Here is a 24,605-nt window from a genome sequence, read left to right on the forward strand (position 1 = left end):
AGACTCTATAGATTCAGCAGCCTGTCTAAAGTGACTGTATAGATTGAGCAGACTGTATACAGTGACTCTATAGATTCATCAGACTGTCTACAGTGACTATAGATTCAGGAGCCCGTCTACAGTGACACTATAGAGTCATATTTGTTCAGCAGCCTGTCTAAGGTGACTTTATAGATTCAGCAGCCTGTTCACAGCAACTCTACAGATTCAGCAGCCTGTTCACAGCAACTCTACAGATTCAGCAGCTTGTCTACAGTGATGCTATAGGTAAAGCAGTCTGTCTACAGTGCCTATAGTGATACAGTGCTGCAAAGTTCTTACCTTGTAAAATACATATACAGCTACCATCCTTTAATGTTCTGTATTATGTACGTACTGTATATAAGATCATTCATGGGTTATTGATGAACATCACTAATGACCTAATAGTAATTTGTCTATATTCAAGTTCAACCATTGAAACAATCTCACAATCCAGCTATGACAGAAAGCTACATGTGGTCAGGCTATCACAAGGTGCAGTAATAATTATCTTTTTTTTTCTTCCCTACTATTTCCGCAGTTTTTGAGAATGGTTCATTTATAGAGATGGTAGGACCCCTGGATGTTCGGTAGCGGCGGGTTCGGCCAAACAGTTAAAAAAAAGTTCGGGTTTCAGTACCAGATCAGTAATAATAATAATAATTTTTATTTATATAGCTCCAACATATTTCGCAGCGCTTTACAACTTAAAGAGGGGACTTATACAGACAATAGACATTACAGCATAACAGAAATCACAGTTCAAAACAGATACCAGGAGGAATGAGGGCCCTGCTCGCAAGCTTACAACCTATGAGGAAACGGGGAGACACGAGAGGTGGATGGTAACAATTGCTTTAGTTATTTGGACCAGCCATAGTGTAAGGCTCGGGTGTTCATGTAAAGCTGCATGAACCAGTTATCAGCCTAAGTATGTAACAGTACAGACACAGAGTGCTATTAACTGCATAAAGTGTATGAGAACATGATGCGAGGAACCTTTTTTTTTTGTTTTTTTTTAATGGGCCACACAGGGATAGTGGTGGTAGGCCAATCTGAACAAATGAGTTTTTAGGGCACTCTTAAAACTGTGGGAATTGGGGATTAATCGTATTAACCTAGGTAGTGCATTCCAAAGAATCGGCGCAGCACGTGTAAAGTCTTGGAGACGGGAGTGGGAGGTTCTGATTATTGAGGATGCTAACCTGAGGTCATTAGCGGAGCAGAGGGCACGGGTAGGGTGGTAGACTGAGACCAGAGAGGAGATGTAGGGTGCTGAGCCATGGAGTGCTTTGTGGATGAGGTTTTGTACTGGATTCTGGAGTGGATGGGTAGCCAGTGTAATGACTGGCACAAGGTAGAGGCATCGGTGTAACGGTTGGTGAGGAATATGATCCTGGCAGCAGCATTCAGGACAGATTGGAGCAGGGAGAGTTTGGTAAGGGGGAGGCCGATTAGTAGAGAGTTACAATAGTCCAGACGAGAATGAATAAGTGAGACAGTAAGAGTTTTTGCAGAGTCGAAAGTAAGAAAAGGGCGAATTCTAGAAATGTTTTTGAGATGCAGATAAGAAGAGCGAGCCAGTGATCGGATGTGGGGGGGGTGAATGAAAGCTCGGAATCAAGGATGACCCCAAGGCAGCGGGCATGTTGCTTTGGAGTAATGGTGGAACCGCACACGGAGATGGCAATGTCAGGCAAAGGTAGGTTAGTAGAGGGAGAGAACAAGAGGAGTTCAGTTTTTGACAGGTTCAGTTTCAGATAGAGGGAGGACATGATGTTAGAGACAGCGGTAAGACAATCACTGGTGTTTTCTAAGAAGGTCGGCGTGAAAGCTGGAGAAGAGGTGTATAATTGGGTGTCGTCAGCATAGAGATGGTACTGGAAACCAAATCTACTGATTGTTTGTCCAATAGGGGCAGTATACAAAGAGAAGAGGAGGGGGCCTAGGACTGATCCTTGAGGAACCCCAACAGTAAGGGGAAGGTGAGAGGAGGAGGAACGAGCAAAACATACAGTGAAGGATCAGTCAGAGAGATAGGAGGAGAACCAAGAGAGAACGGTGTCCTTGAGGCCGATGGAGCGGAGCATAATGAGGAGGAGCTGATGATCCACAGTGTCGAATGCTGTGGAGAGATCCAAGAGAATTAGCATGGAGTAGTGACCATTAGATTTAGCTGTTAGTAGGTCATTAGAGACTTTAGTGAGGGCAGTTTCAGTAGAGTGTAAAGAGCGGAAGCCAGATTGAAGAGGGTCGAGAAGAGAGTTATCTGAGAGATAGCGGGTAAGACAGGAGTGGACCAGGCGTTCGAGGAGCAAAGAGATGAAGGGAATATTAGAGACAGTTCAATTTCCGTGTTTCATGTTTGCATGTGCTAGCGCTGCAGTGTGCTGCCTTATTTGCTTGACTGTATAGGAGTTGGTGACTCTAAGGTTCAGCACCTGTTCACACTTAGTCTATGTTTGGATGTGACGGTCAGTTTTTTCAAATGTATTACTTAGCCTTCTGACCGAGCACTCCGCCTCCTAGTCACAGGTGTTTTAATTGCAACAGGTCCAGTACCCCTCCACAGAGAGAGAGAATGTTGTCTAAGAAGAGGTTTTCTTTGGAACCCATTCAGATGGAGACGTTTATTCTCAGCGAGGAAAGGAAAGCGTAGGACCTGGTATAAGAGAGATGCCGTAAAGTGGCTACCAGGTACACATAAAATTGGCCTTTATTATGCGCTAAACGCTCTCATTTTTCATATTTCTAGTGCAGTAATGCAGTTCAATTTCCGTGTTTCATGTTTGCATGTGTTAGCGCTGCAGTGTGCTGCCTTATTTGCTTGACTGTATAGGAGTTGGTGACTCTAAGGTTCAGCACCTGTTCACACTTAGTCTATGTTTGGATGTGACGGTCAGTTTTTTCAAATGTATTATTTAGCCTTCTGACCGTGCACTCCGCCTCCTAGTCACAGGTGTTTTAATTGCAACAGGTCCAGTACCCCTCCACAGAGAGAGAGAATGTTGTCTAAGAAGAGGTTTTCATAGGTACCCATTCAGATGGAGACATTTATTCTCAGCGAGGAAAGGAAAGCGTAGGACCTGGTATAAGAGAGATGCCGTAAAGTGGCTACCAGGTACACATAAAATTGGCCTTTATTATGTGCTAAACGCTCTCATTTTTCATATTTCTAGTGCAGTAATGCAGTTCAATTTCCATGTTTAATGTTTGCATGTGTTAGCGCTGCTGTGTGCTGCCTTATTTGCTTGAAGGTCTATAATTAGCGGCACAATTTTGGTCGAGGGAGGGTTTTTTAAGTAATGGATGTATGATGGCATGCTTAAATGAGGAGGGAAAAATACCGGAAGTGAGGGAAAGGTTGAATATTTTTGTTAGGTGAGAGGTGACAGCCGGGGAAAGGGACTGGAGGAGATGTGACGGAATGGGGTCACTGGTGCAAGTGGTCGGGCGAGAAGATGCAAGGAGCCTGCTTACTTCTTCTTCTGTAACTGGTTCAAAGTCAGAGAGTGAACTAGATGCAGTGGGGGAGGGAGGACAGTGCATGGTATGAAGAGATTGGGAGATGATTTCCTGTCGAATGTGGTCAATTTTTTCTTTGAAGTAATTGGCCAGATCGTCAGCGCGGAGATCTGTGGTTGGGGCCTGCTCTCTTGGGTTAAGTAGGGACTGGAAAGTGTCAAAGAGACATTTAGGGTTATTGGACAGCGAGGTGATGAGGGTGTTGAAATAGGTTTGTTTGGAGAGGTGAAGGGCAGAGTTGTATGTTTTTAGCATGAACTTATAATGGATGAAATCTTTAGGTAGATTAGATTTTCTCCACAGACAATCGGCGCACCTGGAGCACCGCTGCAGGAAACGTGTTTGCAGCGTGTGCCACGGTTGTCGCCGGCTGTGCCGAGTTGTTCTATGTATAGGAGGTGCAGCTTCATCCAGGGCACTTTGCAGGGTTTCATTGTAATGCTTCAGAGCAGAATCAGGACATGAGATGGAGAAGATTGGGGCTAATGAGGACTGCAAGTTCTTCATAAGTTTCTGGGTGTTAATGGCCTGTATGTTTCTATAAGTGTGGAAAGTGGGGGTGACCTGAGCGGGATGGCAGTTCTTGATAGAGAATGAAAGAAGGTTGTGGTCAGAGAGCAGGAGAGGGGAGTTTGGGAAATCATCCAGTGAGCAAAGCCGGGAGAAGACCAAGTCAAGGGAGTTTCCATCTTCATGCGTTGGAGAGTTAGTATGCTGCAAGAGGCTGAAACAGTACCCGAACCCTAACCCGGACACCTTTCACTTGAATGGGGGACCCGATCAGAGTGTTTGACATGCTGTCATTTGCATGACAGCACGGCAAACACTGCTTCTGATCAGTGGTAAAACCATTACCGCTGGACAGACTGGTGCGGTTCCTGTGCTGTCAAATGACAGCACGAGCCCACAGCTGTGATCAGAGGTATAAAGTTTACCTCCGGTCACTGGCATGGGCTGATCGAACTACGTCTGCTGCTGCTAATAACAATGAGAGCAGGCACCTATGCTCTAAATAAATAAAAAAAAAACTGTGTGGGTTCCCCTGTATTTTCGATAACCAGCCAGGCTAAACTGACAGCTGAGGGCTGCAGCCCTCAGCTGTCAGTGTTAACAAGGCTGGTTGTCAAGAATAGAGGGGTCCCCATGCTGTTTTTTTTAATGATTTAAATAAATCATTTTAAAAAATGGCGTGGGGTCCCCCCATTTTTGACAACCTGCCTTGCTAAAGCAGACAGCTGGGGGCTGGTATTCTCAGGCTGGTAAAGGGTTATGGATATTGACTCCCCATCTAATAGATGCATCAATTCTGGCGCTTTGCCTGGCTTTTTTCACTTACATTGTAAGGGTTTATATTTATGGGGTTGATGTCACTTTGTATTATCTGGTGACATCAAGCCCATGGATTAGTAACAGCAAGAATAAATTATTTTATTTGAAATAAAAACAAAACACACTTTTCCTGATAGACACCGCTCCATTACTATTCTGTGGGATTGATGTCACTAGACAATACAAACATGGCATCAACCCCAAAAATATGCACCCCGAATGCCACCGCTGGAAGGCAAGTGACAAGAGCTGGGCAAAGTGCCAAAATTGGCACATGTAAGAGATGTGCCTTTTCTGGTCAGCTGCGGGCTGCCATTTTTATGCTGGGGGGGTCAATATTCATGGCCTTTTACCAGTCTGAGAATACCAGCCCCGAGCTGTCTGCTTTAGCAAGGCTGGTTGTGAAAAATGGGGGAAATCCCACGTCGTTTTTTAAAATTATTTAAATAATTGAAAAAACAGCCTGGGGAACCCTCTATACTTGATAACCTACCTTGCTAACACTGACAACTTAGGGTTGCAGCCCCCAGCTGTCCTGTACTCTTGGCTGATACAGGATCCTCTGTTTTGACAACTACATGCACTCATTGTATATATGGGCAAAGGATGACCTGGTAAATGTACTAATTAACTACTTCATCAAGGTTTATTTCTCTACATCCTAACATCGCTTTCAATTGATCGTGGGAAGTTCACTAAGCAATAGAAGTAATGCCTTATGTCCTCCATTTACAGTGAATTGTTCTCCCCTTTAAATTGTGGCTGTTCCATTTATTGTATCCCTCACTGTTGCCCCTCTTGTTTTCCATTTTTTGTAAGGACCTTTGGACCACTGTATGTGGCATAGCCAAGCAACACTTATTGTGTAAGGGCTAAACAGTACTATGCTGCAAGTCGCTGAGCTCCTCAGAACAACTTGTAGTAATGATAATAATTGCTGTCTTTGGAGACTTGCTCAGAAAACACTGTAGTGCCGATCCACGTAAGCAATGTCTCCCCACTTCGGAGCATCCTCATACTTTGTTGGCTTACTATAAAACTAAGTTTTCACATATCTAGGTATCTGTTTAAGTGTCTAGTATACCACTATGATTGCCATTATAAACTGTGCCAGTTCCCAACAGAGACTTATAAGGCCAATATAAATAGCGTCTCTGGGCGTATTTAGTAGAGTCGATACTCGTGAATGAGTGTTCATGAATCATGAGGGCAGGTGCAGACCATATTTTTTGGGACAACTGCGATCCGAGGAAACATTGGTTCTCGTTCAGATCAATGTTAGTCTATGGTGCAGTGCAAATGTCCAATGTTTTCCTTGGACACAGTCTGTCAGAGAAAAAATATCAGAGCATGCTCGAGTTTGATCTGATATTCATACTAGACTCGGCCATGCATGTCAATGAGTCCATGGAAACCACTGACCTTCATTCAGGTGACATCTGGGTTCAGTCCAATTTCCATGGACTGACACAATGGTGAAGAGGTAGACTCTCCACCTTCTCCTCATCTGAGAGAATCAGATCACACTATGATCAAAAGCTGATCATAATTTGGTCAGAATGTGATTTGCATAATTGGCCCGATTCTCTTGGATGAGAAAATACACAATTATCTGCACTTAGTCTTAAGGTACCGTTACACTAAACGACTTACCAACGATCACGACCAGCGATACGACCTGGCCGTGATCGTTGGTAAGTCGTTGTGTGGTCGCTGGGGAGCTGTCACACAGACAGCTCTCTCCAGCGACCAACGATCAGGGGAACGACTTCGGCATCGTTGAAACTGTCTTCAACGATGCCGAAGTCCCCCTGCAGCACCCGGGTAACCAGGGTAAACATCGGGTTACTAAGTGCAGGGCCACGCTTAGTAACCCAATATTTACCCTGGTTACCATTGTAAAAGTTAAAAAAAAAACACTACATACTCACATTCTGATGTCTGTCACGTCCCCCGCCGGCGCCCACAGGGTTAAAACTACTTTCGACAGGAGCACTGCTAATATGCAAGCGCTGCTGCCGAGAGCTTCCCTGCACTGAATGTGTCAGCGCCCTGAGCGCCGGCAGTAACAGCGGTGACGTCACCGCTGTGCTCTGCTTTACGGCAGGCGCTTTACGGCCGGCGCTGACACATTCAGTGCAGGGAAGCTCTCGGCAGCAGCGCATGCATATTAGCAGCGCTCCTGCCAAAAGCAGTTTTAACCCTGTGGACGCCAGGGGACGTGACAGACATCAGAATGTGAGTATGTACTGTTTTTTTTTTAACGTTTACAATCGTAACCAGGGTAAATATCGGGTTACTAAGCGCGGCGATATTTACCCTGGTTACAAGTGAACACATCACTGGATCAGCGTCACACACACCGATCCAGCGATGACAGCAGGTGATCAGTGCCGAAATAAAGTTCTGGACTTCTAGCTCCGACCAGCGATATCACAGCGGGATCCAGATCGCTGCTGCGTGTCAAACACAACGAGATCGCTATCCAGGACGCTGCAACGTCACGGATCGTTGTCGTTCTCGTTATAAAGTTGCTGAGTGTGACGGTACCTTAAGAATGCTCATTTGTGGCTTATCAGCTTAAACAAACATGACGACAATCAAAACAAGCAAAACACTGTTTCAACCACTGAGTGAATAGTTCATGTTGGCTTTAAAATCATTGTTATCGGCTGCACAATATTCTGTGTTGCTGAAAACATGATATTTTTTTATGCACAGAACGATTGTATTAGCAATCGTTCTATGGCACAGAATTCTGGTCGTCCTATAAACAGGCTGTTATGATGACCAATTTTCTTGTACATTGCCAATCATCATTTGGTTAATGGCTGTGGTTGTCAGGTGCAAATGTACTTTTACACATAAGATAGTGCTAAAACACAGGACATTTGTATTCTTTTTATGATATTTACAGTTTATTTATAGAAAGCAGCCATTTATGTACAGCTTACAAAGGCACAAACATACAAAAATCACAAAGACAGAATGCCCAATGGAGAGCACTCTTAAGTACTATCCAACACATACTGTGATTGCCCACTCTCCTTATTGGTATAGTCAACGGTGAAACCACTAAACGTTATTTAAAGATGGAAATTCAAAAATAATACAATTAATCACATCATTTCATACACATTATTTACACTCTGTGTTACCATTGTAAATGCATATATCAACTGCATAATCATTTGAATGCTGTCAAAGATTGTTTCCAATGTGCTGCTAGTCCTTCTCTGTCATACTTTAACATAATTCATAATCTCTGTTGAGAGTTTTTTGAAAATTGGGGAAAAATAGTGCATCTTTGCTACAACATGACTGCAGTGTGTGAACTCCTTAAAGGGGTAATCACATATTTGACAATTATTGCAGAACTTCAGTTTTCCGACCAGCACCCATCTCCAAAACAGGGTTCCCTTAATGGGAATACCTATTTGAAGGATACTTCAGGCACAAATGATGCAAGGGGTTATGCTCAGTGCCCAATTAATCAGAGAGGGGGTCCATGATTTCAATGTATGATAGTTGTATCATGGCCCACCCCCTCATGCCTGGCACTAGGCATAACACATTTATTCAGTTTTGCCTCGAGTGCTGCCTTTAAAGAAACATACCTGCAGACTTGTTGCAACATGCCACAAACAAGTACCCACAGTACATCCATATCATACATTTAGAAATCTTCCTGGTTTGTTGAACACTAGATCCTTATCGATAGTGAAAGCTACTCATTAACATTGCATAATGGATCAGACCTTTATTAACTATAGTAATTGGATAGATATTTTTGGTAGCTATGCACAAGCTATGAGTCAACTCATTGCTTATGTTATTCCATATTGACACCCATGTAATGTCCCATCTACCTTGACATGGTACCAGACATCTGAAAGGAGTGGGTACTGGCACATAGACTTCATTTGCACTGAATCCATAATTTTAACTGGATAGCTGATGACTCTTTAATGACTTTTTCTAATATGCACAGTGAGTCTTAACTTCTCATGTCATCTGCAAAATATACCCTGAACCATCTCAAACATAAACCTATCCTTGACTCCTAGAAATCACACACTGTGCCTTCGGTTGTTTATCATGGTCACTATGTGGGTCAAGTCCAGACTCTTCATCATCACATCCATAAATTCTTCATCTTTACGAGCACCCTCCACAAATTCCTCCAGAGACAGCTCCCCTGTGAAGAAAAAGTGTTTAGTTCATACAATAATAAAGACACATGGACAAGGTGGTTGTGCCTAAACTGCCTACTGCTGCCACCTTCCTTCAACACTAGGCAGATTGCAATTATTCTGCATACAACCTGATGGCCAGCTCCTGAGGACATGGTCCTTGTTCTTCCATCCTACTCCTTGTAATTGAATATTGTTGCAGTTTTCTTTCTTTTATTATTTTAGATGATAATTGAATGTCGACATAGCCCCCTAATTTTCTCTGTAAAGGTAAATAATTCTTACCATCTCCATTGACATCAATCTTGTCAAAAACCCGATTAGTAAACTCTTCTGCAGTGCTGTCTTGATCGCAGCCATTAATCGCCCGCACTGCCTGCAAAAGAAAAGGAAAAACAAATCAACTTTTGATAAGGAATTACTATGATCACCAGATTTCGGTAACAGCCCATCCAATCCACATAGGCAAATAAATAAAACCACATGACACAGGGAAAAAGTATTGCACACGCTTACTGAAATGTATTTAGTACAAAAGCCTTTGTTGGCGATGACAGCTTCAAGACACTTCGTGTATAGAGAAACTAGTCGCATGCATTGCTCAGGTGTGATTTTGGCCCACAAACACTCTTCAAATCCTAAAGGTTCCATGGGCTCATTCTATGAACTCTGAGCTTTAGTTCCTTCCATAAATTTTCTCTTGGATTCAGGTCAGCTCATTGGCTGGACCATTCTAGCAGCGTCATTTTTTTTCTATGAAACCAATTGAGAGTTTCCTTAGCTGTGTGTTTGGGATGATTGTCTTTCCGAAATGTCTACCCTTGTTTCTTCTTCATCATCCTGGTAGATAGCAGATATTTATATCAAGAATGTCTCAGTACATTTGTTCATTCATCTTTTCTTTTCATACTTTTTGTTCAGCAATTGAGTCTTGCGTGGGGAGCGTGCATACAGGCCATGGAGGTCGAGTGCATTACTTAAAGTTTTCTTTGAAACACTTGTACCTGCTGATTCCATGTCTTTCTGTAGCTGTGTACAGGTGGTCCTTGGCTCTTGGACAACTCTTCCGTTAATTATTTTCACTCCACTGTCTGAAATCTTGCAGGGAGCACCTGGTCATGGTGAAATGCTGTTCTTTCCACTATCGGATTTTGGCCCCAATAGTGCTCACAAGAACCTTTGACTTCCTGACTAACGCCTTTAATAATGTTCACATAGAGGCAGGGAGGCTGTTAAGGTAAGCGTTAAATTACTGCCACATGTACGCCTCCAATGAACTCAAATTATCTCATTTAACTTAAGATGGCTCCTAACGCTATTAAATAGCTTTCTGGAATTTCTCAAGCCATTTAAAAGTGCAGTCATCTAGGTTTATGTAAAACTCTGACCCACTGAAATTGTGATTAGAGAATTCTAAATTAAATGATCTGCCCATAAACATTTGTTAGAACAATTGCTTTTGTCATGTACAAAGTAGATATACAAGACAACTAGAGTAAACTATGGTTCTGTGAGGTGGAATCTGTGGTGGAGATAAATATGAATTTTATTACCTTCAATCTAAGTCTATGTAAACTTTTGACTTCAGCAGTATGTGATGGCCTCATTTTAACTAGTTTACATTGCAACTTGCATTTTTGTCTAATGTAAAGTAAAGCTTGTCAGTCATGCATAAAAATTTGCATAAACCTTATAATGCCATATAAAGGAAGTCAGTTTGTATGTTTCATTAGGGAAAAGATACAGCAATCCGATGACATTGAAGAAGCGCATGGATCTTAATTGTAGCTGATTTCTTACTTAGCTTTAAATACCCACGTTACTAGGTCACATTCAAATTAATCTCCATATATCTGTTCTTTGGAAGATTAAGACACTTAGTAGGAGCGGATTAATGATATCTAGGCTTAAGAGCAGGGCGGCTCAACAACCACCTTGAGACGTGACTAAACATCTTCTACAGGCCAGATGAAATCGATTTGAAGCAGAAATTAGGCTGGGTTCATACGGTACGATACGATACGATACACTTTATTGATCCCGTGGGAAATTATGGTATGAACCCAGCCTAATTTCTGCTTCAAATCGATTTCATCTGGCCTGTATGCCTGAAAACTACCTATATGCCTGAAAACTACTACAACCCATGGTCCTATAAGAGCAGGGAAATATAAAATGTTTGGGTAGGTTTAAGTTTCCTTTAAAAAAAAATAAAAAATAAAATATATATATATATATATATATATATATATATATATATATATATATATATATACTGTATATATCTCAAAATTAGGGACTAACAGTGGGTATACTTTTCCTAAGCTAAAATTAAGTATAGTTAAAATGATCCTGTTCCTTGCTTCCTTGCTCGAAAGAAATGTGTTAAGAACCTAGTAAAAATCCATGAGCTCCCCTGATTGTGCCATTTCTATCACCTTGCCCTGGGTCAATCAATTGCAGAGATATTCACATTTGTTGCTTTAGGAGAGCAGTTTGTCTGATCTTTTCTCACAGTCGAACTGTAGTGTCAAATCAAATCAAATCAAATCAAAGAAGCTTTATTGGCAGGACCAAATAAACATCAGTTTTGCCAAAGCACAAGTACAATAGGGAATAGGGAGCAGGGACTGTGGGGATAATGGGTGAGGACTGCGGGGACGATGGATGGGGTGCAGGGTGGGGGTAAGGACGTCCATGGCATATCATGGTTGTCTTTCTCGCAGTCTATGGCAAGCGCTCACATACTGGGCTGCTATCTCCACCGCGCTCTCTTCTTCCCCCAGCAGGATATATGTTTTCTCTTCCTCCTTCATGGAGCTGAAATCCGGGAAGAGATGTGAGAGTCTCCTGAAGTGAATGTCCCTCACTGCTGAGTATTTGGGGCAGTGTAGCAGGAAGTGGGTCTCATCCTCCAGGGTCTCCAGGTCACAGTGTAGGCACAGTCTGTCTTCTCTGGGCTTGTAGCTCTGTCTGTGCCGGCCGACCTCGATGGCCAGATTGTGGGCGCTGAGTCTATACCGGCTCAGGATCTGGCGGTCTCTGGGATCTGAGAGTTTCTCCAGATATGGGGCCAGTCTGTAGTCTCTCTGTAGACTCTGGTACACGGTCAGTTTCTGTGAGCTGCTGATTTCGTTCCTCCAGACACTGACGTACCTCTCCTGCCCCTCCTCTACCATCTTCCTGATTGTGGCTTTTGTCGAGTTGTTTTGGTTGACGGTTCGGGCAGGTTGGGTTTGGGTGAGCTGTTCTGGGGGTCCTGGTTTGTGGGGACCACCTATATGTAGCATGGCTTTATGGTGATGGGAGCTTGGGTTGCTACTCTGCAGGTGAGCCTGAAAGGACAGCACCCTCTTCAGGACAGATAGGTGCAGTGGGAATCTGCCCAGCTCAGCTCGGCAGGCATTGTTGGTGGTGCTCCGATGGACCTGAAGAAGGTGTTTACAGAATTCCAGGTGGAATATTTCTGTTGGACTGGAATCCCACTTTGACCAGTCTGGGTATGTGTGAGGGCCCCAGACTTCACTGCCGTATAGGAGGATTGGGGTGATTATGGCATCGAAGATTTTTAGCCAGACCCTCACTGGTGGCTTCAGATGATAGAGCTTCCTTCGGATGGCATAGAAGGTTTTGCAGGCCTTGTCTTTCAGTATCTCTATGGCTTGTTTGAAGCTCCCTGACCGGTGAATTTCCAGGCCCAGGTAGGTATATTTGTCCATTTCTGTAAGAGCGCAGTTGTTTAGCATGAATGGAAGGTGCTGGTTCGGTCTTGGCTTTCTCTTCTGGAACACCATGATGTTGGTTTTCTTTGCATTGACCGGTAGAGCCCATGTGGAGCTGAATTTCTCCAGGATTTTCAGGTTGTCTTGAAGACCTTTCTCAGTTGGTGACAGCAGCAATAGGTCATCTGCATACAGCAAGAATTTCACCTGGGCATTATGGAGTGTGAGACCTGGTGCCGTGGAAGATTCCAGAGTGGTGGCCAGCTCATTGATGTAGATATTGAAGAGCGTTGGGCTTAGGGTGCAGCCCTGTCTGACTCCGCGGCTCTGCTGGAAATCAGCCGTTCTTCTACCGTTCACACTCACACTGCAGCGGTTCTCGGTGTAGGAGCTTTTGATGACATCGTAGGTCTTTCCTCCTATTCCACTCTCCAGCAGTTTCAGTAACAGGCCTGGGTGCCACACTGAGTCAAAAGCCTTTCTGAAATCCACAAAACAAGCGTATATCTTCCCGTGCTTAGTGTTGTGGACGTGGCTCTGAATGAGGCTGTGCAGGGTGTAGATGTGGTCGGTAGTGCGATGGTTTGGCATGAACCCTGCTTGGCTTTTGCTGAGGACGTTATGCTCGGTGAGGAAATTAAGGATCCTTTTGTTCAGGATGCTATTGAACAGTTTCCCCAGGTTGCTGCTGACACATATGCCTCTGTAGTTGGCAGGGTCGTACCTGTCCCCACTCTTGTGGATGGGTGTGATGAGGCCTTGATTCCAGGTACGAGGAAAGTAGCCAGCACTCAGCACAATATTGAACAATTTGACCATTGCTGCATGTATTTCTGGTGGGCTGTACTTCAGCATTTCTGGTGGGATTCCATCTGGGCCACTGGCTTTTCTACACCTTATGGAAGATATTCTCTCTGTAACTTCCTGAAGTGTGATTGGTGTATCCAGTGGGTTTTGGAAATGTTTGACTTTTTCCTCCATAGCTTTTAGTTTTTCTGTTATGTTTTTCTGTTCTTGGTTTAGTTCTTCCTTCGGGATGTCTTTGTAGAGGTCTCTGAAGTACTGAAGCCAGATATTGCCATTTTGGATATGGATGATGTTCTTCTTGTTTTTTGTGCCCATGTGGTTCCATAGTTCCCAGAAGGAGTTGTCCTGGAGGGCGTCTTCCAGTTGGTTAAGTTTGGTGGAGATGTAACTTTGTTTCTTCCTCTTGAGGATGGTTTTGTATTGCCTTTGTATGGTGTCATAGGCATCCCTCAGACCCGGATGGTTGGGGTCTCTGTGTTTTTTGTTTGAGGCTGTTCTCAGGGTCTTCCGTATGGTTTTACATTCTCTGTCAAACCAACCATTGGTCTGTTTTTCTTTTGGCCTTTTATAGTTGACTTTTTTCAGGTCGGACAGTTCGGCCATGGTGTAGAATATATCGTTGAGGTCTTTTGTAGCTTGGTTCACTCCTTCTGGGTTAGGCTTGTACTCGTAGTTGTAGAAGTGGTGGAGCATCCGCTGTATTCTGTGTCTGCTGGGAGCCTCTTGATATTTTATTGCTGACGCCTTGGACCATTTATAGGATGGAGGCAGGTTGAAGAGGCCGCTCTGCTGAGGCTTTTGTGCTGATGGTTTCTCTGTAGATTTTATGTACAGAAGAAGTTGGCTGTGATCTGCCAGGTGCGTTTGTGGGGTGTCTCTGTAATCTTCTCTTGGGATGTGCGCTTTCATGCCTCCCATCCAGATGCTGCAGGTGGTCTGCAAGAAGAGATCTTACATACTATGCTCCAAAAGCATTAAAGCACACTCCAACATTTTTATATTGCACCGTTGGAGTGGTGCTTTAAATGTAATTTCCCCGTACCTGGTCATATACTGACCTGCCACCTTTATCTTTTTCCAGGTCACTCCCGTCCGTCTCCGGCAAAAAGTGACCAGTGTTTCATGGAGCGCGATGGAGGTCACTTTTCAGCACATCTCTGTAAGAGCCTTGTTCTGGCTCTCATAGAGTTGCATTGAGTTCTTGCGTCATAACTTCTGACTTTCAGCTATTCAGAAGTTATGGGCACAAGATGGCGCTGCGGGACCCGAGCAGCATCGGTAAAAGGTGAAGGTGCTGGAAGGCAAGTATAAGAATGGGGGCAGGGGTCTTACATTTAAAGCGCAACTCCAGTGATGAAAGAAAAACCCACTGGAGTGGTGCTTTAAATCTTAATTTCTCTGCAATGGAGTGACGCGCAAAATGGAAGGAAGCAGAAGAATTTCTGAAGGTATTTTTTGGAGCAAGTGACAGCTCCTCTTTAAATTCTAGGCAATACAAAGTTTCTAGGCTACATTGGCAATTAGTGGAAGCAGCAAAAGTGCACCATAATACTGCCACGTGCCGTGTCCTAAAGGCAATGTTACAGGAGTAATCCATATTGATATATGCTGTGTAAGGTGTTTTAATTTGTCTAAATAGAGCACGCAGCTATAATATTTTTGCATTTTAATTTTAATAACAAAATAAAAATGTACAGAAGTATAACATTACTATACATGTTGTGTGGTAGACATAAGTCAAAAATTGGCAGATCGGGATAATATTTATTTGGAGGTTACAAAAAAGAGTGGGTACCTTAAAAAAAGAATCTCTTTTCAATACTCATTTTTGGAAAACAAACATTTGCAAAATGTTATTTGAAAAAAAAGAGAACCATATTTCATACAAAGAATGAAAAAGTAAGTATAAGTGATGTGAAACTGACAATAATATTATATATTATATACATAAGGAACAAATGCTGTAAATTTAGGGCACTACCGTACATGTTTGTCACAGTCAGGGTGTTCCTGTACAGTGCGGGACTCAGGAACTGGGCCTGTTCCATACAGGGCAGATGTCAGCTATGTATTACAGCTAGAATAAAAGCTATCAGCACTAGCCATAATTGCTGCAGGTGAATTATTGAAATGCCACCATCAATCTCTGACGTCACTTGCTGTTGGATTGCCTGCTGAATACTGAATAGTGATGAGCGAGTGTACTCGTTGCTCGGGTTTTCCAGAGCACGCTCGGGTGATCTCCAAGTATTGTTAGTTCTCGGAGATTTAGTTTTCCTTGCCGCAGCTGCATGATTTACAGCTGATAGACAGGCTGAGTACATATGGGGGGGTTGCCTGGTTGCTAGGGAATCCCCACATGTATTTAAGCTATGTAGCAGCTGTAAATCATGCAGCTGAGGTGACGAAAACTAAATCTACGAGAACTAACAATGCTCGGAGATCACCCGAGCGTGCTCTGGAAAACCCCAGCAACGAGTATACTCGCTCATCACTACTGCTGAAGGCTCTGTTGCTGCTTTCTTGCTCTTCCTCTGAACCTCAACTGTAAGCTGCTTTTTAAAAGAAACTGCAATTTATACTATATCCTGCAATACTGTTGTATGTAGTCCATAATATAAGCGATCACAAATTAAAGTACCTTAGGGGGGACTAAAAATAAAGTGAACAACAATTGTAAAAAAATATGAAGAAAATAAAAAATATAGAAGTTTAGATCAACCCCCATTTCCGGGTTTTAAAGTAAAGAAATTAAAAAATAATAATAAACAGAATTGGCATCACCTCATCCATAAAAGTATTTAAAAAAATGTCAAAAAGCCAGATTTGAGATTTTCCAGTCTTCGCAATTCCCCCCCCCCAAAAAAAAATGCAACTAACAGTGTTCTATATGTCCTATATACCCCAAATTGGTATAAATAAAACCTCAAATCGACATGCAACAAAATAAGCCCTCTCGCAGCTTCATCAACAGAAAAAATACTAAAAAAACCTAGTAAAATAAAAAAGAACACTATACAAGTTTGATATTGACTAGTGATGAGCGAGTGTGATCGTTACTCGAGTTTTCCGAGCATGGTCTTGACCTATTGGGGTACAAATTCTGTGAGCATATATAAAAAAGCTGCACAAAAATGTAAATTAAAAAAAAAGTTGCAAAAAGTTCCACAGCATAAAAAAAATCATATAAAATGCATTTTATTGCATACATGTAAGAAGTAATACTACAAAAATGTACACATAATAGGTATCTAAAAAAATCACCTGGAGAATTCACTCAATCGGTAATTTGTATTGAAACATGAACAGTAAAAAAAAAATTAAAAATAAACCAAAAATGGCATTTTTACAGGATAAAGTATAAACAAAAAACTAAACCAAAAATCACTTTTACGACATTTGTGTCTCCCCAAAAATGATTTCAATTGCACAGTAATTTATATCTACCCCAAAGTAGTGCTAAAAACTAATACAATTTGTTGCACATAAGGGTTTGCTCACACTGGCAAGCACACTAGGACTCGCTCCAATGTTATACTATGGAGAAGTGCTGACTAGCGCTTTTTTTCTAATGCTAAGTCGGAATGAGAAAAAAATTGTTGCATGATGCTATTGGCAGCGCATACGGGCCATCCAAGTTTATGGGAGCAGGGAAAACATCGGACTGCACTCAGATGTCATCTGAGTTCAGTCCGATATACGAAGACTCACAGAATAAAGAAGATGGTGAAATTAAGTTCTCCATCTTCTCTGCCCCTGTGATCCGATTCTTGAATGTAAGAGAATCGGATCACAGTTAAATGACACTCTGATCACGCTTGCAGCAGAGTTTGAGCCGAGGATCATTTGCATATATCCGATTCTCTCTCATGGAAGAATCAACGGATGTGTGATCGTCAGTGTGACCGAACCCTGATCGTCAGTGTGAGCAAACCCTGATCGTCAGTGTGAGCAAACCCTAAAAGAAAGTCTCAAGCAGCCACATCAGGGGAAAATGGAGAAATGACGGCTGCTGAAAAGTAGAGAGAAAAAAAACTAAAAAAAATGGTTGGCCACTAAACTCATAGAATGTTTTGATGGATAATTTCTGTATTTTCTCGTTCTAGCAAAACGCAGTATAATTGAAATATTGGCAATACTGGATCTCTGACAGTAGAATTGTAGTGCTGACCCTCAAATTTACATGTACATTGTTAGCTGATCAATATCAGATATTCTATGGAGATCTGACACCTGAAGGCTATGTGCACACGTTTCGGATTGGGGTGCAGAATTTTCTGCACAAAATCCGCATCTCCTGGCAGAAAACGCAGGTGCTGATTTAACGCATTTTTTATGCGGATTTTGTGCATTTTTGTTGCGGATTTTATGCGTTTTTTACCCCTGTGGATTTCTATAATGGCAGGGTTCAGAAACGCTGCAGTTCCGCACAAAAGTGACATGCTACTACTTTTGATCCGCAGCGGTTTTCATGCGGATTTTTCCGCACCATTAGCACAGCATTTTTTTTTCTATTGATTTACATTGTACTGTAAATCACGTTGCAGAACTGCAGCGTTTCTGCACGGAAAAAAACGATGCGGATCCGCACTAAATCCGCATCGTGTGCACATAGCCTAAACCTCCACCCATTAACAGTTATCAGCTCTGGTGGTGGCCAAATGCAAACAAAGCACAGAGATGGAACTACGCTGTGTAGTGGCCTTTCTTGGGTTTTGCAGATTAGCTCCTATTGACTTCAGTAGGAAATGAGGTGCAGTATCTGAGAATGGCAACTACACAGTAGACGGAGCAGTGCGGTTTCATTTTTGTATGCTGTTCACATTGCCGCAGCTGATAACGCCAGATCTGTATTGTGCTGGGTTTCAGAACCATCTGATATTGAGTAATTTTTAACAACTACAGGATAAGGCATGAAACACAGAATCCCTGATATTTCACATCCCTGTTATTGATGATCTTTGTTTAATTTACTTAAAATACTCCATTGCAGAAACAGTATACATCCTATTTTAACTGCTTTGAAAAACACATTTTGATACAGGAAAGAAATATATCTTGGTACCGTGTTAGCCAGTAGATAGAAAAATATTTAGAATTGAGAGTCCTCAGTGGTTGATACCTTTTAATGGCTAACTGAAAAGATGGTAACAAATTGCAAGCTTTCGATACTACATACGTCTCTTCATCAGGCAAAGACTAAAACAAATTCTGAAGAATCACATATTTATGCACAACATAGTATAGAGAAAAAAAAAAAAGAGGGGGAAAAAAACCATGGATAAGCCAAGTGACATGAAGCAGAATTACCATGGGTGATAAACAGTTATGTCCATAAATACTGGGCCAATTCTTAGATAAGGATTGTTTTATTGTCCTGTGATTAGGGTCTCTGTTGTGATGACCCCACATGGTCTGATGGGCAAGTTCATTAGTTGTAGTTAGTTGATGTAAAAAGACATAAATCCATGTGACACATTCATTCCTGCAGTTAGTGTCAAAGGTCGTCATCAGTTTATATTCCCAGACTCTCCTGTCTTTCTGCGATTTGAAGTTACCCTTTAATACAGGTAATTTCATGTCAATAATGTTATGATTTGGGAGACAGAAATGTATTGCCACAGGTAGATCCATTCTTTTTTCTCTTATTGTATGGCGGTGAGAGTTCATCCTTGTTCTCAGTTTCTGCCCTGTCTCCCCCACATACAGACCCCCCAGTTGGACATTTAGTACAAATGATTAGGTACACCACATTAGAAGTGACGCAGCTGAAAGTACCTGGTATCTTGTAGTCCTGATGTGAATTGGGAATCTTAATCTTGTCCGTGGTCATTATAAATGGACAGGTTTTACATTTTTTCTGGTTGCAAGGAAAGGTACCTGCAGCTGTTGGAGAGGACAGGGAGCTCTTGACAATGATGCTTCTTAGATTTGGGGGATGCCTAAAACACAGTAGTGGGGGGTCTGGAAAAATGGATTGTAAGCGGGCATCTTTTTGCAGTAAAGGTTGTAATTTCCATGCAGCTCCCCTTAGCGCCTCCAGATTTGGATTGTAGGTAACTACTAGAGGTACCCGGTTATTTTCTTCTTTAGTTTTGTAATGTAGCAGGTGATTCCTTGATATTCTGGTGGCTCTTGTGATCTGATTTTCAATTGTTCTTGGATGGTAGCCCTGATTCAAAAATGTCTTTCTGAGGCGACCAAGGTGTTCATCTCTATCCATTGGGTTGGAACATATACGATTGTATCTGATGGCTTGGCTGTAGACAATGGAGTTTTTTATGTGTTTTGGATGGAAACTGTCCCATTTAAGGTATGTTGGATGGTCGATTGGCTTCTGATACAGGGATGTCTCTATTTTATTGTTCTGCAGCTTAATGATGGTGTCCAGAAAGTTAATTTCAGTGCAATTTTCTTTGCCTGATGAAGAGACGTATGTAGTCTCGAAAGCTTGCAATTTGTTACCATCTTTTCAGTTAGCCATTAAAAGGTATCAACCACTGAGGACTCTCAATTCTAAATATTTTGAAAAACACAGTCAAGTATGTTTTTTTAATACAAGTCTACCCATAAAATAGTACACTAGGCAGTATTATATTCTCATTATTTTTTGTCAATGGCAGACATATGCTAAGGAGACATTACCCCCCCCAAAAAAAAAAAAAAAAAAGAAGAAAAATAAAGAAATCCAGAGATATACTAAAAAAATATTATTGAAGGCACTGATGTCACATTGACAGCATGCATGGCAGCCAATCAGTGAACTCAGCGACTCTGAAGGGGGTGTTCCGTCTACACGGGCAGAGTGGCTGAGATACCTGATTGGCTGTCACACTGTCGGCGTGACTGTAGGGAGGTGTAGTTGCTGTGTACAGCCATTGAAAAATTTGTGCTGAAATAATGCATTTTGTTGTTTTGCACATTCACAGTAATGCATGTTTAGTAATCTGCATTGTCATGTGATGAAGTTGTAGTCTGCCCAGCAACAGGCAATTAGTAGGGATAGACAGAGTTAATAGTTGGGACTAGTCCAGAATGGAACGAGCTACATAGGGACACAGGACATGATTTCCTGGTACTGAGGCAAAGAGAGCACAGTATCCAGCAGCACCAGACCTAAGGTCTGATAGTTAGCAGATTCACATGTTAATGGGTGTTCATGTGGCAAGAGGGAGACTAAAGACCCAGATAGTAATATTCTGAGGAGAGGAAAGAAACAGGTAAGCTGAGTTGCAGACAGGAGGCTTAAAAGGAAAAAAGTGGACTGAGGCCTGGACCTGGAAGCCCATCAGGACGGTGTGGAGTTTTAACTGAGAAGTAACAGAAGGCAAAAGTAAAGAAAAGCAAGAGGAAGAGAATACATATAGCATTGTAGCTACTAAGCGTCTATAGTGAAGGAAGCCACATAGTTGCCATATTGGAACACATCCTCTCCTACGGAGAAATTAAAGGACGTGTTGCTACAGGATGGAGTCTGACTCTTGTGGACTGGACTTTGGAAGTGCAATTGAGAAGTGATACAAAGAACCCCTCCCCATGGGGTCCTAATTAGTCAGCTGAGAACTGAGAGTAGCTGTGAGGCGTAGAGTTACACCTTGACCCATGCAATCCCTAAGGCCGGTTTCACACGTCAGTGATTCCGGTACGTGAGGTGACAGTTTCCTCACGTACCGGAGACACTGACACACGTAGACCCATAAAAATCAATGCATCTGTTCAGATGTCATTGATTTTTTGCGGACCGTGTCTCTGTGTGCCAAACACGGAGACATGTCAGTGTTCGTGGGAGCGCACGTTTTACACGGACCCAATAGAGTCAATGGGTCCGCGTAAAACACGGACCTCACACGGACATTCTCCGTCTGGGGTCCGTGTGCGTGCAGGAGACAGCGCTACAGTAAGCGCTGTCCCCCCCACATGGTGCTGAAGCCGCGATTCATATGTTCCCTGTAGCAGCGTTTGCTGCAGAGAAAATATGAATAATAGTGTTAAAAATAAAGATTTAGGTGTCCGCCGCCCCCCCACCCCCTGTGCGCCCCCCCCCCCGCTGGTCAGAAAATACTTACCCGCTCCCTCGCTCCTTCCTGGTCTGGCCGCGCCTCCTACTGTATGCGGTCACGTGGGGCCGATCATTTACAATCATGAATAGTCGGCTCCGCCCCTATGGGAGGTGGAGCCACATATTCATGACTGTAAATGATCGGCCCCACGTGACCGCATGCAGGAGAAGCCGCGGCCAGACCAGGAAGCAGCGAGGGAGCGGGTAAGTATTTTCTGACCAGCGGGGGGGCGCACAGGGGGTGGGGGGGCGGCGGACACCTAAATCTTTATTTTTAACACTATTCTTCATATTTTCTCTGCAGCAAACGCTGCTGCAGGGAAGATATGAATCGCAGCTTCAGCACCATGCAGAGTGGGTACCACACGCTCCGTGTGGTACCCACTCGCCATACGGGCGGCACACGTGTGCCGCACGTATGGCCTCCGTGAGTTCCCAGGCACACGGACACGGATAACTCCGGTACCGATTTATTCCGGTACCGGAATTATCTGGACGTGTGGGACAGCCCTAAGGAGAACTATGGAAGCTCCCAAGCTAGTTTGCTGGGCTGTAGTGAGAACAGAGAGAGACAGTATAACATTGCATGTGAAGGCAAAATGTACAATTCTGCTTACTGCTAAAGAAACGACCACCATGTACAAGGTTTAGTAAAAATAAGTTTGTTTTTTAACTGTGGTCTCCCTCACTAATCTCCATAACATCTGGTCCTGGTCAGCCAAATACAGCGGTACCTTGTGGTCTGCAGAGGCACATCGCCAAAGTAACACAAGTCCACACAACCAGCCAGGACCCCCGTTTTCATGCAGTGTGCCGTGGCGAGGAAGATGAGTACCTTGCCTAGGGCTACAGCCCAGCGCCACATTAAATGACATCAGGATGGTAGCCAATGCAAGACAACAGGAGCATAGCCAGAAATTCAACGCAGGACCCAAGGATGGTGAGATAAGTGCGGTTTATTTGTTTTTTATAACAAACTGCAGCCGGGGACCAAGATTTCATAAATTTACTATGACAGTAAAATATATAGGAAATATCTTAACACACAAAAATATATGAGAGAACAAAGAACAGCCTAGGTATAGAAAGTAGGTTCAAAGATACAACATTCGCTTACCTTAATTATATTAAGAAGTTCATGTCGGTCAATGCAGCCATTTCCGTCCACATCATAAAGTTTGAAATACCAACGTAGTTTTTGTTCAATCTTTCCCCTGAGAACAAGGCTAAGTGCAGCCACATACTCCATGAAGTCTATATATCCATCCTGTAATAATTAGACATATAGATGAATAGGTAAGCAATTTTAACATTGTAAGTGTGAACATGTAAAGTCATTAACTAACTAATTAATTAATTAAAATATGCATGACATTTTTTAACGTCGATAATTCTAAAGTCCGAAAAAGAAGGTAGAAATATGCCAAGGTGTTTTCACTAAAAAGTGGCGTATTTTGCCACATGTCATTATGTCACAAAAATTGTGAGCTTTTACACTTTTGAAACATTGGTTGTAATATAGATGTGGTTAGCCAGAAAAATAGGTTGGACCATGCTTGGATAAAAAGACCTGGCTAGACCTCCAGGACTGCAGACCAGAACGAATCACCTCATAGGCCTATATGAGGCAATTGGGCCTTGTCTTCTGATCAGAGCAGGATCCATGGTTCACGGACGTGTGAAACCAGCCTAAGCCATATTTATGAATTGAGATGTTTGAAACATAACAAAAAAGGCCACAATTCTCATTCCAGTAGAGGGGTGTAGCAAAAACTAAAACATCTATAGATAGAAGTGCCACAATGTGGGACATTTATCAAACATTGGGAGACACTTCCTGACTCCATTCATGATAAATCTCTCCCAAAATTTATACCTGCATTTGCACTAAAATTGGTAACATTTCCTGGTTTTAGGCTTAAAAAAATAAAACAGTTTAAAAGTTCTTGGCTATAATTCCACCTTGTGCACTGCACCCACTTTTTCAACTTTTGGTCCATTTTCTGTGTAAAATTGAGGTTCATGATGAAATCTATAAAGGCTTGTCTCATACAAATAGTGAAAGGCGCGTCAGGAAGTTGGTGGGTGAGCGTCCATGTACTAAGTCTCTTACATATCCTGATCATTATTTGCATTATCGCACTTTTCAGGACGTTTTATTAGTGCCATCACTTAAATCTTATGTATACACATTTTATATCTCGTCCTTGATTACTCCTATATCTTTGTGATATGTACCTTTTATATACCTTCTATTTTGATTGTTGGTACTTACATTTACTTTCCCTTATTATTAGGTATTAAGGGTACTGTTCACTTCATTTACCAAACAAGTATTTCTCAATATCTTCAGGTCAACCATTTTTTCAATCCTGTCCTACTTTCCGCATATCTGTGTTTGCTATGTGGGATTTTTATCTTTCCTACTTTTTTCCCTTGTTTTCATTGTAATTTATAAAGATTTACACTATTTATATTGAACCACTTCCCAGCACAATTTTTTCTTTATTTGGTTTTGGAACATATACCCTGCCTTGGATTACAACCTTTTTCATCCAAATTTATTCTGCAGTAGGGCAACAACCTTAAACATACATACAATATCATTAAGAACTATCTTTAGCATAGAAAAGAACAAGGAGTCCTGGAAATGATGACATGGCCCCCCAGAGACCTGATCATCAAGTCTGTGTAATTACATGAAGAGAAAGAAGGATTTGCCCAAGTCACCATCCACAGTGGGTTAGCTCTCCGTGTTTTTGGAGGAACCATGCGGGGTTCCTTCAAAATATGATTTGCTATAGATCTCTCTTGTTCATTAACTTTGCATTTTGTTAAAAAAAAAAAAAGTTTTTCTAATTCACTATGTCACTTTTCTCTTATGGAAGCATTGCAGGACCTTAGGTATCCATGGTTACAACAACTAGCAACTAGCTATCTAACTTATAT

The 24,605-nt window shown here is 42.3% G+C and overlaps 1 protein-coding gene across 1 annotated transcript in view; it reads right to left on the bottom strand.

Annotated features, from left to right (window-relative positions):
• Window positions 1–7,803: 7,803 nt before the first annotated feature.
• LOC143773606 (guanylyl cyclase-activating protein 1-like) overlaps window positions 7,804–24,605 on the bottom strand; it is a 38,014-nt gene continuing 21,212 nt past the window's right edge. Inside the window, exons 2-4 of the mRNA XM_077261002.1 lie at window positions 22,774–22,923; window positions 9,354–9,444; window positions 7,804–9,073 (exon numbers count right to left, since the gene is read on the bottom strand). Coding sequence (XP_077117117.1) covers window positions 8,946–9,073; window positions 9,354–9,444; window positions 22,774–22,923 — 369 coding nt within the window. The 3' untranslated portion in view covers window positions 7,804–8,945. The remainder of the gene's footprint in view (window positions 9,074–9,353; window positions 9,445–22,773; window positions 22,924–24,605) is intronic.

The sequence above is a fragment of the Ranitomeya variabilis genome, chromosome 5 (genome assembly GCF_051348905.1).
Source record: "Ranitomeya variabilis isolate aRanVar5 chromosome 5, aRanVar5.hap1, whole genome shotgun sequence".
Lineage (NCBI taxonomy): Eukaryota > Metazoa > Chordata > Amphibia > Anura > Dendrobatidae > Ranitomeya > Ranitomeya variabilis.